The sequence below is a fragment of the Oreochromis niloticus genome, linkage group LG1 (genome assembly GCF_001858045.2).
Source record: "Oreochromis niloticus isolate F11D_XX linkage group LG1, O_niloticus_UMD_NMBU, whole genome shotgun sequence".
NCBI classification, from domain to species: Eukaryota; Metazoa; Chordata; class Actinopteri; order Cichliformes; family Cichlidae; genus Oreochromis; species Oreochromis niloticus.
Window position 1 is genome coordinate 11,366,141 of NC_031965.2, and position 14,555 is coordinate 11,380,695.

Sequence of the window (14,555 nt, forward strand, 5' to 3'; positions counted from 1 at the left end):
CAAAGTCAACACTGCGGCATCACTGAGAGTTAAAAACTGTCTGAATTCTTTCATCTTTAATAAAATGATCAGTGTTGCTGCTTTACCAGGTGTAACAATTAAGTTTAACATCCAGGCATCCATGAAAACAGAATTTATTACATTTAACGGAGTTAGAAGTTAGCAGGAAGTCAGCTCGCTAGTTTCCACCTAAAAATGGCATAGCATGTTAGACTGAGAGATTTCTGAAAAAATTAAAACGTACCGCTCTGCTATCACTTCCAACATAAATGAAGACAGAAAACTAAACAGCAGTGACTTTTTTCGGGATGAATGCTAACTTTTTTCCACTTGATAAAAGTTAACGTGAGGGTTCCCGATGGTTAGGGACAAATACAATCGCATGGCAGGATGCTGTAAACGGACCAAACTTCAGTCAGGAGAACAACTCAGATAATCCATCCACAATACCAGGTTAGTCATTAAAATACTGCAACAACATGGGAATAGAGCAGCTACGAGAGAATTAAACATTAATGAATCAATGGTATGGAAGTGGAGGAAGCAAGAAGAATGAGTTGAGTAAAGTTTGACTTATCTGACTGTTTTGTGTCGCTTAATGTGCCTTATAATCTGGTACGCCTTACGTATGAAAACAGACCCGTTCATCGACAGTGCGCCTTATAATCTGGTGCGCTTTACAATCCGAAAAATACGGTAAGTAAATAGAGAAACTGGAGTTGACTCCAAGTGTCAGAAAGACCACTGAAAACAACTAAAGGTATATAATGGCAGAAATATTTCCATGGTTAAGAAAAATAACTTCACAGCATCTAATGAAGTCAAGAACACTCAAATTAGTAAGCGTATCATTGTTAAATCAAGAGACACCACGATGAATGGAAATACCAAGGGTTTACAACAAGGTCCAAACCACCAACTGCACTCAAGAACAAGAAGGTGAGATTAGACTGCCAGAAAAAAACGTTCTTTGTACAGAAGAAACCAAGCCTGTGACAGTATGATCAGAAGGAAAAACATGAAGGAAAGAAACAGCTTATGATACAAAATATACACATCATCTGTCAAACATGGCGGAACCGATGTAAGGGCATGTGCATATGTGACTGCTGGTGGAACCGAGTCACAAGTGTTTATCGATGATGTGACTGGTGATAGAAGCAGCAGGATGAACTGTGAAGTGTAAAGGCCTATGCTCTCTGCTCAGATTCAGCCAGATGCTTCAAGACTGATCTAACTGAGCTTCACAGAGCAAACAGATAGTGACACAAAGCAAACTGCAAAAGCAAACCAAGAGTTTCACAAAGCCAAAAATTAGGACATTTTTCAATGGCCAAATCAGGGACCTGATCTCAAACCAACAGAGCTTTCTTTTCAGTTACTGAGGACAAAACTGGTCACAGAGGATTTTCATTGAAATATTAAAAACAATCCTTTTATTTAATGTTATGTTAAATTGACCAACTATTGTTGCGCATGTTAAAATGGGGGAAATGTATAAAAGTGGCAGTAATTCCTAAACAATTATTGTAATATTTTTGTTAAATGCTTGAATTAAAGCTCAGTGTCTGCACTTCAATCACACGTTGACTGATTTAAATCCACTGTGATGGTATACAGAGGCAAAATGACAAAAGTTTGTCATTTGCCATATACTTACTAATGGAATTTACGTGGAATGTGTCAGAACGACTAAAAACTAAAAACTAGAGATGAATCCTGTCAGGGTGAAAACGGAAACATTTCTTCCCCTTTTGCTGATTTTTCTTCTTAGCATATTTTATAACAATCATATTTTCTGTTACAGTCAATATTAGACACCATGTAATATTAAGTACACCCTCACCCTTTATATTCCAGGAGACTACAGTTTAGAAGTGACTAGGACTTCACTGATATTTTATCTCTTCAAAAAAGGGAAAAGACTGCTGTGGATTAGAAATATGTTGAAAAGCTCTGACTTAAAAGAGCAAAAACACATCACACCATTTTTAAAGAGAAAAGAGGGATTTGAACCTGTTTTGCATTCAACACTTCAAGTAAGTTGATATTCAGTTACTCTCTTTGATTCTGACTTATTTTCATCAACGGTGCTGTCTTTCAAACCATCAAAAGGGAGCTGCGTGAAATATTCCTTGCATTGGCTTTATCATTGTTCCGAGTTCCTGTGATCAGCATACTGAGAGAGGAACAAGTCCTATTAAATGAGCAGAACAAAATAGAGAAGAAGCAGAGATAATAAATGGGTATTAACAGGCAGTTTCCCCAACAGTAGAAACTGTGTGACATTTAATGAAGTGGTCTGTGGACTGCAGTGAAATTCTAAACGGTGTATCAGGCCATTTCGAGTCTGGCAGATGGTTCTATGTATTTTTCATGCTGTGGAAAACCTGTGACTGAGGTTTGGTTGGTTGTCATCCAGTGCCTGGGGACCCAGAGCTGAATGCATTCTACACACCACTGCAGAATCACATGATGTCTGACCTCTCTGCCATGGCAAACTGCCCAGCAAGGAACAGGGAGGAAGGGGAGGAATGTCAGCGTGTTAGTGTGTGACTGAGGTTGTACAGAAAGAGGCAGGGAGAGAAAGCAAGACCCGAAGATGCATGATTGAGTATGAGCTTGCATGTCTATTTACTGAGCGTAAACTGAATTCTCTGCACCCACACACAACTTTACCGCACTGACCTGTAAAACATACTGTTAGAGAGGGAAAAATATGGATGGAATAATGCAGGGGGAGGGGAGGAGGAAGAGAGGGAAGCAACCAATGCTAAGGATTCACACAATGTTACAGAGAAAAAGGGGCATGAAAAAAAAAAACAGCATTGCCTGACTTCCCTTCCTTTGGAATGCATCCAATATATCCTGTGAGTGTGAGTGTATGTGCGTGTGTGGCATGCTGGCAGGAAGGCTTTCAGCATATAAATATCACATTACCACACAAGGAAACGCAGGCATCAGTTTGAGCTTCCAGCAGGCCTAACAAGCACAGGAGCTCCACTCTGGAGGTCAGAGGCAGAGCTTACACAAATGGAATTCCACAGGAACCAGCAATTCTTTTAACAGATAAGTGGCTGTAGCCTTGCAGCTGTGTGATGTGGTATAAGCATGGTTTCAGTTATCTCACATGTGCTAGTGTGCACAGATGTACCGAGCTGCAGCATATATAATATATATACTGAGCTAGAATAAGATTACATACACAATTCCACAAAAATAGGCTTGAAGCTACATTGAAAGAACAACTTAAAGCCTCGTTTTATTAACTGACCAATGCACAGCAGATTCGATTAGATGAGATTAAGGTAGCAGGAAAGGCAGACATAGAACAACGCTCAGCTTTTTCGGCAGTATGAGTCTGCGATCAGTAAAATCTGAACTGTGAAGCATCTGACTCAGCAACCCATGTTCAATAAAAGGGGGAAAAAGATGTACTGCAGTATATTCAGAGAGACACCTGATCGTCTTAAACTCAGCAGGTCTGCAGCAGGACAAATACCCCAAACATACCACAGCGAGGGTCATAAAGAATTATCAGTGACAAGAAGACCGAAGAGTCCTGCAACAGATGGTATGGTTCCCACAGAGCCCTGATCTCATCAACACTGAGTCAGTCTGGGATTACATGAAGAAGCCAACGGCACTGAGGCAGCCTAAATCCTCAGGAGAACTGAGATGCTGGGAAGAACCTGCTAGTCAAAAAGTGCTCACACCACGTTCTGACTTTAGATTTGGTTTTTTTGTGTCATATGTGTCATGCTGAGAGGGTTATTCCAGACTTACTTCATTTTGTATGTGCTTTTTTATTACTGTTAATTATTGCGGTTTAATGTCCCTTTGACTTTCTCACTAGTGTTCAGATGCAAACAATAAATATATGCATATGCCACTGTTGTCAACTAAACATATATGCTGATGATACTATAACATATATATCTATCCATGCAGCAGATGAACACCATAAGAAAACCATTTTATATTCTTGCTTTTGATATAAAATCTTCTTATATTTACTTGTTATGCTGTAAATAAGAGTTTCACCTGAATTAGCACTCACTTCAGTGCTTGTATTTCCTTTTAAAACCCAAATGTAAGTTTTGACTCAGTATGTTGGCAAAGTATCATAACTTCTAACATTAATATTTGCTTTGTTCTAGTAATGAAAGTGTGACAGTGAGCATGCTCAAGATCAATACCCCAAAAGTGAAGCTAACTGAAATTCAACCACCATCCTGATTATTTCAACTTGTGTTATTCCTGTTGTGACACATAAAGGCGTGTTCTTGTCTAACAAAAAAAAAAAATATATCATTACCATTCGTGAAATAAAGGTAAATTTCTTTGCTCTGAAAGTGGAATTAATGACAAAAGAAAAAACAAAACAAAAACTGAGTCTTCAGCAGTTGGTTTCGAGTCACGTCACAAATATGCATCTAACTGATATGTACGTGAGCTGGGAAATGTGTTGCATGCCAGCCGTCAACAGTTCTGAGGTCAAAATGATGCAACTTACAGATTACTATGTTAATATTTTATCATTAGGAAATGTGTAGGGCTCTTTGTTCAGATAATGCATGTACAAACACATTGCCCACTTTGACTTGTCCTCTTAGTCATATCATATGAATGAAGACCTTTTTTTTGTATTCACTAAGACATGTATCTCTGCAGCTGGTGATCTGGTCTTTGAAACAGGGTAACAAATCAGACCTTAAATGAGAGTGTGGATTGATCCAATCAGTTTTTTCACTGCAGGAGTAAGTAGATGTGTGATTCAAGCTCTGCACGGGGTCTGATGTGCCTTTGTCTGTACTAGAAGCTTTCGTGGAGATAGAGAACACATATGTGGATGTGTTAATTTATGTAAAAAAACAAAAAAACCAAAACAAATAAAAAAAAAATAGAGAGAGAAATTCTTTTTGACTTAAAGCAGTTTTACTCAACATAAAGAATCTGTAACATTTTTACCACCTATAAAGCTGCTCAGATTGGCTGAACCTCTCTGTTGATGCTTAATTATCTCACTTAGCCTTTTGCTGCAAAAACATTCCCATTTTCAATCTGTAACATACCCATCTCTATCCCAACCCCCCTCTGCAGCAGGCAGGTCAGGCATACATCTCCACCCATTGCTGAGTGAGCACTGGGGGGTAGGAGTGGAGAGACAGAATACAGATCATAATGGCTGGCCAATTATCAGTACTAAGGGGGGGGGATGGGAAGCTGGGAGGAGTGAGAGATTACAGGGAGAATGGATCAATACACCAGTCAGTTTCTAATGAGGGAAAGAATTGGTCCAAGTCAAGCAGATGGAAATCCTGCTCTGCCTGAGGTGGTCTTTCTACACTGTCTGTCAGCAGGGTTTCAGGTTTTTGGTGTTGTGCAATAGCGCCCCAACAGAGGAACGAGTGCAATGACACCGAATCGCTGATCAGTGACATTTAAGCGTTAAAAACATTTTTTTCCATTTCTGTGAATCAGTAGTGTTTCTCTCATGCTCTCCTGATCTTCCCACATTCCACTTTCCCTGAATATTTCATACATCATGAAGAGACAGATTTAGAAGAGCCTGAAGAATAATGGCTGTCTGTCCTTCACCACCCCCCTTTTAACCACCCACAGCTGCCAGCACAGGACAGTAAATCCTACACCTCACCCACTCTCCCAACCCAGCAGTGCAGCTATGTGCTACTATACACTAGCACAACATGCCCTCTTCTACTTACACAAAAGGAATCAAGATTCAAATGCTAAACCATTAATGGCTTTTCCTTTTTTCCAAAATGTCGACGCCAATGGGCAGTAGCTAACAGTTCAGCACCATCATTAGGCATTTGGTGCTGTTATTCTTTTCTAGTTGGTTCACTTTTTTTCTACATGTGTCTTGCTTTCTTTTTTTCTGAGGGGCCTTGTGTGAGGTGGGGGTGTTATTTATGGCTGCTCTGTGCAAGTGGTCACACACACACACACACATACACACACACCCTTTCACAGGATGAAAGGGCAGCCACACTGCCTGCAAACATGATTTTACAGCCCTGGGTGGAATGAGTGGTGGAGGAGAGAATGAGGACAGAGTACAAAAGGGGAAAGCCCTTAGATTTACAGGTCCCAGCAGTCAGAATGCAACCATGAAACAGGACACATTTTTAAGGCTATTTTTTTCTTTCAACCAAAAACACAGCTTCTCAGAAAAAAAAAAAACAACAACAACAGCCTTTATGCAGGGAGATACTGTGTGTGTATGCAGAGATGTGCAGAAATACAGCAACCCACAAGCAGATTATTGCCTTTTCTGTGTGTATGCGTGTTTTTTTAAGACTGTGCAGTTTCCAAATGTGATCTGCTTTTGTTTATCACTAAAGATGGCAGAAGATCATGTATGCACATGTGCAAGAGGTTTTCCAGCTTTGCAGGGTGAGAGCATGTTTATGCAATGTGTAGAATTTGACGAATTCCCCCACTTAAATAGTTTAACAAGACTGTTCTACATGGATGCGAGTGTTTCCATGTGTTACGATATCTATGGAGTATGCCAGGTAGAGGTGTAGAGTACAGAATAAAAAGTAACTAATGTAATCAAATAAGGCATGTACCTAAAGATGAAAATGTAAAGGAAAAAACACAGCGTTTCTTGGCGAAGTGTTATAATAACATATAATACACACATTTAATAGTGTGTAAAAGAATGATTTGAGACGAGCAGTGTCTTGCAAAGCCAGGGGCAAAACAGCCAAAATGAAGATGGCAATGCAATTAAGTTTAAATGTGTTCCATTCACAGCAAATGGGGAGAGCCACTCTGTTTCCACATAATGCTATAATGGAAAGTAGGGTGCATTCTCCAGCTTATATCTGGTAACACTGCAATTAATTCAACTGATTTAGGTGCAAAAGCTCAAGTAAACAGTTTATTAGTCCTACAAGGCAACAGTGACCATGGCACTAATGGAGCAGCAGCACTCTTTGCTACATCACATGTTCACAGTCACTCTAACACTGTGAGCTAAGGGGGGGATTTCATTTCAAGTGGAATCGCTTTTTCCTGTGAACATATCTGAAATACAGACAAAGACTGGCACCACTGTAAAATGTACAAACCACCACTCTGGTGGGAGGTATTTTGGTGTAATGAGAGCTTGTATTTGGTTTCTGTGGTGGATACTGCCCCTAGTGTGACACACTGTAAACTGGCAGGGAGGTGTTGTGAAGGGTGGAGTCTGCTCTCTGCTGACAGAAAGTGGCACTGCACCAAATTACTCACAATTACGCAGAACAGCCAACTACACAGTCACTAAACAGTACTGACATGAAAGGACTAGAGCTTGAGATCATACTCAAAATTATCCACTGGGCATTTCAAACACACTGAGAGGTCTCAATGTTTTACTACTGTTTTTTACTATAACTGGAACTGAGTTATTACTGAACAGAGTTCTGAATGAAAAGACTTATTACAAAACTCTGTCTCTAACTTAATACAAGTTAGGTGTTTGATGCGTCACTTTAACACTGTCTCCAAGGCTCACATGGACAAATACATGAACCCTATATATGGCCTTTTCATGTACAAACCCAGAATTTCTTGACATTTTCTTAAGTGAATTTATTTATACTCCAAATGTACAACTACCTTAGATCACAACTAAGCACAAATGATGACAGGAAGGCTGTCATCTTTAATCCAGTTGCAGAAATTTCATGTTTCTGTGAACCCATGACTGACTTCAAACAGAACCCATAATATCAATCGGTCCTAAGGAAAATGTTGAGAGTAGTCAAGCCTGAGATTTTCACTTTTTTGGGGGGGGTTTTTTTTGATTGTAAAAGTTGTACATCTTTCACTTACCTGTTCTCTGAATTGCTGCTGAGATAGACAGTCAGTCACATTAACGCAGCCCAATAAGCAGCCAGTGGGATAGTCTTTAGGAAACATGGGCTCTGTGGAGATAAGACCAGGATCACTGAATCAACAATGTGTGGAATTAAAAGCAATCAGTATCCCTTTATGACAGCACCATGACATAGAGCCCAGTTTAGCATTAATATTACTTGTATCAGCACTAAATTATGATACCATTATGACATGTTATTAACAGCATTTTATTATGCCCATGAAAAGAAAGTTGTGCTTGTTAGCAAATTTAAACAAATATACTTTTCTGCTAGAAATACTTTACTGTGTGCAATAAAAAAGTTTATTAAATATGCCCTAAAGACACTCTATGTCCTTTCACAGCTTTCACAGAGAAAGCCACGGCTTTGCAATAAGATCCAAAGGGCCTATTACAAAACCTAGCGCTAATGTTGTTACAACAGCCTTTAAAAGGGCCCACACAAAGCTACTGGGGGCATTTTTAACATAAATATTTCTATATTATTTTTTCCTGAGCCAAGGAAAGCATTACCCATGCATTATATTTTGTGGCAGCTTTTTTTCTCTCCTTAGCAGCACCATATTTAAATCTGTTTAAACCAGAAATACATTTTTAGTATTCACAAACTGATTCCTTTGTACGGCATCTGCACCTTTTTTATAAATGTGGCGGTACATGGCTTCCACCTCTGCAATTTCTTGAGGGGTGGGCTTCTTTGCTGCAGCTGCAATCCAAAGTCGCCCACGATGTGATGTATACCACGTTCGTCCTTCTACCCTGCATACACACATAAAATGTCACATATTACAACACTTTGCCAAAACCCGAGTATCTACAGAAGTTTATCATATATACAACAAACACACACTGCACAGTCCTTACCTCTTGATGCCCTTTACCAGTAGCGAGGCCCACGGTTGGTGCATGCTGAGGCACCAGCCGCCATCGGACATCTCCTGCAGCTCTTTGTCTTGGAGCCTCAACCGGTGTCGTTCTTCTCTTCCCTTGTCCTCCATTGCACTCTTTCCCTTCTCCATTGGTTTCTTGTGGCTTTCACTCTCTCCAACATCAACCCACTGAAATAAGCATTCATTAGAAACATCAGTAGAGTCTGTATGAATGCCCACTGTTTTGTGATGGGAGCAAACTTAAGTGATTTGACTGATATTTAATTTATAAAATAATACAAATGACTAAAGAAGAATTATTAAAGAAGAAATGCTACGTTCAGAATGGATCAAGTTACCTCTGGTGCAGATTGCATTATGTTGGGATTCACCAGATCTCTGAGGCCCTGCCGTCCACCCTTTCTTTCAGAATACATTGGTGATTTAGACACTGATTCATTGCTCATTGCCTTGAGGGTCTCATCCAACCTGCAAATTATTGGAAACATTTCAGAAAGTCTGGCTGTTTAACACAACCACATAATATAAATCTGGAAATGCTGTTGTGATTCAGGTGCTGTCAGATTATCTTACTTGTTGTAATACTCATTCAGGTTGTTTCCCTCTTCAATTACTTGTCTACCAGCAAAGTCAAGTGTGATCTTCCTGTCTTTGCGAGAGGCATGGCGAAGCTCTCTCAGCTCCTCTTCCTTTTTCTTCAGTTTCTCTCGCTCATTGGGTGACAACCACTGATTGGATTCAGTGGCAAAGTAATCAGACTCGTCATCCAGAACCTGTGTTCTTCTGATACTGGGGTTAAAGGGAGGCAGTGAAGTGTTATTACCAACTTTCATCACTATCTTCTACAGCAATCAAAATGTCCTGTTAAAGCGTAAACACTGCACACAGAGCAGTAAACCTATCCATTCTTGTAAAGCTCTTTTCTTAACTGTGTGTTTTATGATACCTATTCCTGTCATATTCCAGCAGTTTGTCTTTGTGCTGAATTGCTTTCTCCAGCCCAGCCTTCATCGTGGCCTCTTGGTGTGAGAAATATTCTCTTTCTCCGAAGTCTGTCACCAAAATAAAAACAAACTCACAGTATCAAACCAATTGATCTTTTCAAAGAGTTTCTTTTCATAAGTCCTGACTACTTAAGACCCTCACCGCCCATGAGCTTCTTTCTTAGTTTCTGGCTTTTGTTGGAGTCTCGTTGGAGGATCTCCTGTTCTTCTTTTGTGCAGACCTTAATCAGAAAACACTTTTAGCACAAGAAAAATAACAAAAAAGCCCCAAAACAACAACGCAATCTAAGGACCGAAAGTGATATGTACCAGGCTGCCACAGAAGAAACAGGGTCCTGAGCCCTCTTGCTCGCACACAATACGGCCACAGGTGATGCAGTTGTTAATAAGCTTGTGCTTTTGGGCAAGGCATTCACAAGCATGCCAACCTGGGAGTAACACAGCCAGCCTGTCCTGACCCTCTTTAGCGTAGAGACTGACAAACTTTGTTTTCTTCTTTGATGATGATGTATTACCATTTTCCTGGGCCTGAAGAACAATTGAATGAAGAGAAGTGGAAAGGAAGACGTCTGTTTAACAAATGAACACAACAATAAAAAAAATGGCACAGGAAATGTACAAATAAACATGATATTGATATCAGTTACAAGTTTGGACCCTGCTTTTAAAAAAAAATGGATTCTTTATTATTTTTATTCTTTTTTGTATCAGAACAAAGAAATATCACCTGAATGTATGAAGAGAAAACAAAGTTTACTTTAAATTATTCAAAGCAGGACTTTAAGATTCCCCTGGGATGCCATAAGCGAGATTCTATCAAGAGGCCATACTTTTGACAAAAAGATATGATAAAAATGATTAAACATAAAAAGCATGTCTGTGACTCAGCCCTTCATGACTGAATAGCAAAAGCAAAATCCACTACTTTAAACAACAAGAAACAGAGTTACAAGTAATTTTAGAAGTCTGCTCATTAATGAACTGGATATTACACCAGTGGAAATCTGTCCGTTGCTTTGATGAATGCAGTTTTATGTCTTTGTTAGATATGGATATTGTGAAAGGCTGTGAATGCACTGAAGTGACACACCATCCCATCTGACTACCATATTAAGTTACTTCACAGGTTTGATGGCCACATTGTTCTACAATGTAAAAAATATTTAAAAAAGAAAAAAAAAAAGAAAAAGAAAAGAAAAGAAAGAAGAAAATCACTGATGAGTAGGCATGTCCAAACTTCTGACTGGTATTTTATAAGTTCTGTCAATTTGATAACAAATTACCTCCATAAAGCAGGTGAGAAGACAACAAAAGTGTGGCATTATTTGTACTCACCCTCATCAGATCAATGGGGGTTTTTACAGCTTCTGGCACAGGTTCTGCTTGGCTCACGGTCATCACCTCCTGTTTGTTGCGTCCTTTGCGTTTAGATTTCTTCTGGGTATCTCGGGTCATATCTTGTGCATCTAAAATATTTAAAAAATTACCTTCATCAACGTTGTTTCAGAGCAACTGAGGCGTTTTTTACTGTAGCCTCTTTTATGTAGTCTATCTGAATGAAATTTGTTTCTTACCTGGTGATGAAACAGATTCTTTGAGAATGAAAAGACCTGTGGTATCTGCTGCCTGTCTTTGAGTCTTCTTCCATCTGCTGAGGAGCTCATTAATGAACTGGCCCTTTTTCCCATCTGTGCCCTGCAGGAGGTCTCCCACATATTCCTCAATCTCTTCAGCTTTCTCGATTGATAGAATGTATCTTGGAAACACAACGGCACGACTTCATTTAATAATATTTCTATACAAATTCATTGCCTAACATTTTAAAAGACCGGAAATAGCGACGAACTAATAATAATAATAATAATGGATTGGATTTCATATAGTGCTTTTCAAGGCACCCAAAGCGCTTTACAATGCCATTATTCATTCACTCTCACATTCACACACACTGGTGGAGGCAAGCTACGGTTGTAGCCACAGCCGCCCTGGGGCAGACTGACAGAGGCGAGGCTGCCATATCGCGCCATCGGCCCCTCTGGCCAACACCAGTAGGCGGTAGGGTAAAGTGTCTTGCCCAAGGACACAACGACCAGGACAGAGAGCCCGGGGATCGAACCGGCGACCTTCCAGTAGCAGATACGCTTCCCAACCCCCTGAGCCACGGTCGCTGTCATTTAATTATCAATTACTTTTAAAATATGTGTGTCTTTCAGTAATTTTAGAAGTATGTTAATATATCAGGAGCTTAGGTATAAAAAAAGCATTTGTACGAATGTGTGTGTGGTTGGGTGAACGAAACTTGTAGTAATATATACTGTAGCTATATAAATACCCGTCCATTTACCATATTAGTCCACGAAAAGATTTTCATATATAATTGGCTAAAACTGCTTATTTTAGGGTACACATTTATGCAGTTCTCCATCTCTGTCTTTATGATAAAATATCAGCTTTCAGGCTGTTGATTTGATGGGTAGAATCTAACTTTGCTTGGTTTATCATACCATACCATATCATTTGCTCAATACCTGCCAAATGAAAATCGTTATGATTTCTCAACAGAAAACTATGTTCACTGTTTCGCTTACATACACTAAACCATGTAAACCACGTAAAACATGTGTGTAGGTTTTAAATAGTTAAAACAAATAAAAATACATAAAGACACATCAACTCCCACTCGGGACTTCTCATGTAGAAAAAGGTTTAATCTGACTTTTTAGCCAAAACAGCTTGTTCACGGTGAGCCACTAAATAGTCAATACACTGGCATACAGCTGTGGTGTCACAATTAATTAGCTGTATCAAAAACGACAACGACACGTCATATACATACATAAGTACACCACAGTGCAACCTAGCTTACTAGTTAGCTGATCTGCAGATGCTACAATTAGCCAGACGGCAGACAGTAATAACAGGCAGGTAAAATGTTCTTACTGGACGATTTCTTCACACGCCTCCAATCCAAACTTGTGATGTAACTGTTCCACACACCACTGCAACAACTGCTCGGACATTTTTACCAGATGACAGGCTCCACACCTTCAAGTTTAAATCAAAGAGACCGGCGTGGCAAGCACAAACTTATAGCATAAACGTGTTTCCAGTCGGCGAAAAAACAAATGCGCACACAACATTGGCGTTTACCGGGAGTACGTGGCAGAATCCCGTCCTGAAACAACTCACGCTGTGGTGTAAAGGTTCCACCTGACCAAACAGCCAAATAAAAGAAAGAAAGACGGGGAAAAAAAGACCAATGTAAAATCACGTGTCTTTAATTATAACTTTCTTTAATTATACGCGGGTGTTAGTGAAACTAAACACGCCTTTATTAGTGAAATAGAGATTGTTTGCACTTTTGAGTTCAGTCACTAGATGGCAGGTTTGCAGTAGATTTAACTACACAAGCTTTAGCTGTTGCTTAAATCTACAGGTTCCACTGAATAGTTCCACAATAGGCTTATACCTGGCATAGGTTACTATCGTACACGAGCCAATCAAGCGTATGTCTGAAGTGACTGTATTATTAGTAAAACAAGTATATAACAAGATTATAAAGTATAGTCATCACCAGTCTGGTTTCAATGACACCAAATAAAACAGAGATGTAATAAAAAATTTTATTTACTGTTATTACAGTTTATCATTACTATCATTATTTGGTATTATAACTTAAATTTTATATTTTATTTTTATTATTTATTAATAATTACTACTGAACAATTTGGGGGGGGGGGGGGGGGGGGGGGCTGTAGACAGCAAATCCTCCACTTATGAGGTTTTATTTGTCATGGCCCTGAGTCAGTGACCCAGGGTTTATGTTTTGGACTGTTTTGCATCTGGGTGTATTTATTTGATCATTTAGTTTCTGGTTAGGTTGTAGCTTTTCAGGTCTTAGTTATTCTCCCATCATGTTTAGAGTGTGTTTCGGTTTGCCTTCAGTTCTTTGTGATTATAGTTCTCCCTCAGTGTCTAGTCTTCTCTTGTGTTTAGTAAGTCTTCTTCTGTGTTTAGTAAGTCTTGTCTCTATGTTTTTGTCTCCCCAGTCACCGCGTCAAGCTCATTAATCTGTTTCCCTGTCGTGCCTCTTGCTACCCCCTGCTCCCTGTGTTTAGTCAGTCTGTGTCTCAGTGTGTGCCTCTTGTTTCTTGTTTAATTTTGATAGTCCTCTGTCCTGTGTTTAGTGTATTCAGTATTGTTTCCTCTTTGTATCTTTGTGTCTGATCAGTCTCAGTCCTACCCATGCCTGCCACACAGGTCACCATGACAGTATTTGCCTAATTTTAAGATTTGATTAATATATTGAAATATAAACAGGACTGAAATGCTGCAGTAAGACCTTAAAAGATCTGTGCATAAATGTATGTTCTTACATTACATCACCAAAAGCCAAAGAAACTGAACAAATCATCCATTCATCCCTGGACAGGTCGACTGAACAAACCAAAGTAAGAAAATAAAAACTACATCAAAATCTTTTATTCAAAGACAGAAAAGCGTGAAAAATGAATGATGGTCAGACTGTGTTGAGTTCAGTTTCAAATTTAATAGTGTAAGTGTATGTGTGAGAATTAGCTACATATCAAAAGGCTGTATAAACAATGTACCAACTTGAGCGGTTTCATCAGTTAAAAAAAAATCACATTAATCTTCTGTTATTTAGGCTTAAGGCTCAAGTCATTGCAGGCAGAGACAGGATTTAATACAGCCCAAATTTTATTATTTTTTATTTATCAAAGCTTTTATTTACGAGCTCAACAT

At 39.2% G+C, this 14,555-nt stretch overlaps 1 protein-coding gene across 3 annotated transcripts in view; it reads right to left on the reverse strand.

Annotated features, from left to right (window-relative positions):
• trip4 (thyroid hormone receptor interactor 4) overlaps positions 1-12,952 on the reverse strand; it is a 79,070-nt gene extending 66,118 nt beyond the window's left edge. The window contains exons 1-11 of one of the 3 annotated variants that reach the window (XM_019355001.2): positions 12,732-12,951; positions 11,366-11,547; positions 11,127-11,257; positions 10,101-10,319; positions 9,934-10,012; positions 9,734-9,839; positions 9,361-9,576; positions 9,126-9,255; positions 8,762-8,955; positions 8,532-8,656; positions 7,852-7,943 (exon numbers count right to left, since the gene is read on the reverse strand). In XM_019355001.2, the coding sequence (XP_019210546.1) occupies positions 7,852-7,943; positions 8,532-8,656; positions 8,762-8,955; positions 9,126-9,255; positions 9,361-9,576; positions 9,734-9,839; positions 9,934-10,012; positions 10,101-10,319; positions 11,127-11,257; positions 11,366-11,547; positions 12,732-12,811 (1,554 nt within the window). In that variant the 5' untranslated portion in view covers positions 12,812-12,951. Of the gene's footprint in view, positions 1-7,851; positions 7,944-8,531; positions 8,657-8,761; positions 8,956-9,125; positions 9,256-9,360; positions 9,577-9,733; positions 9,840-9,933; positions 10,013-10,100; positions 10,320-11,126; positions 11,258-11,365; positions 11,548-12,731 lie in introns of all 3 variants that reach the window. The other 2 variants (XM_003450755.5, XM_019354959.2) reach the window with 2 other exon arrangements.
• Positions 12,953-14,555: the final 1,603 nt, after the last annotated feature.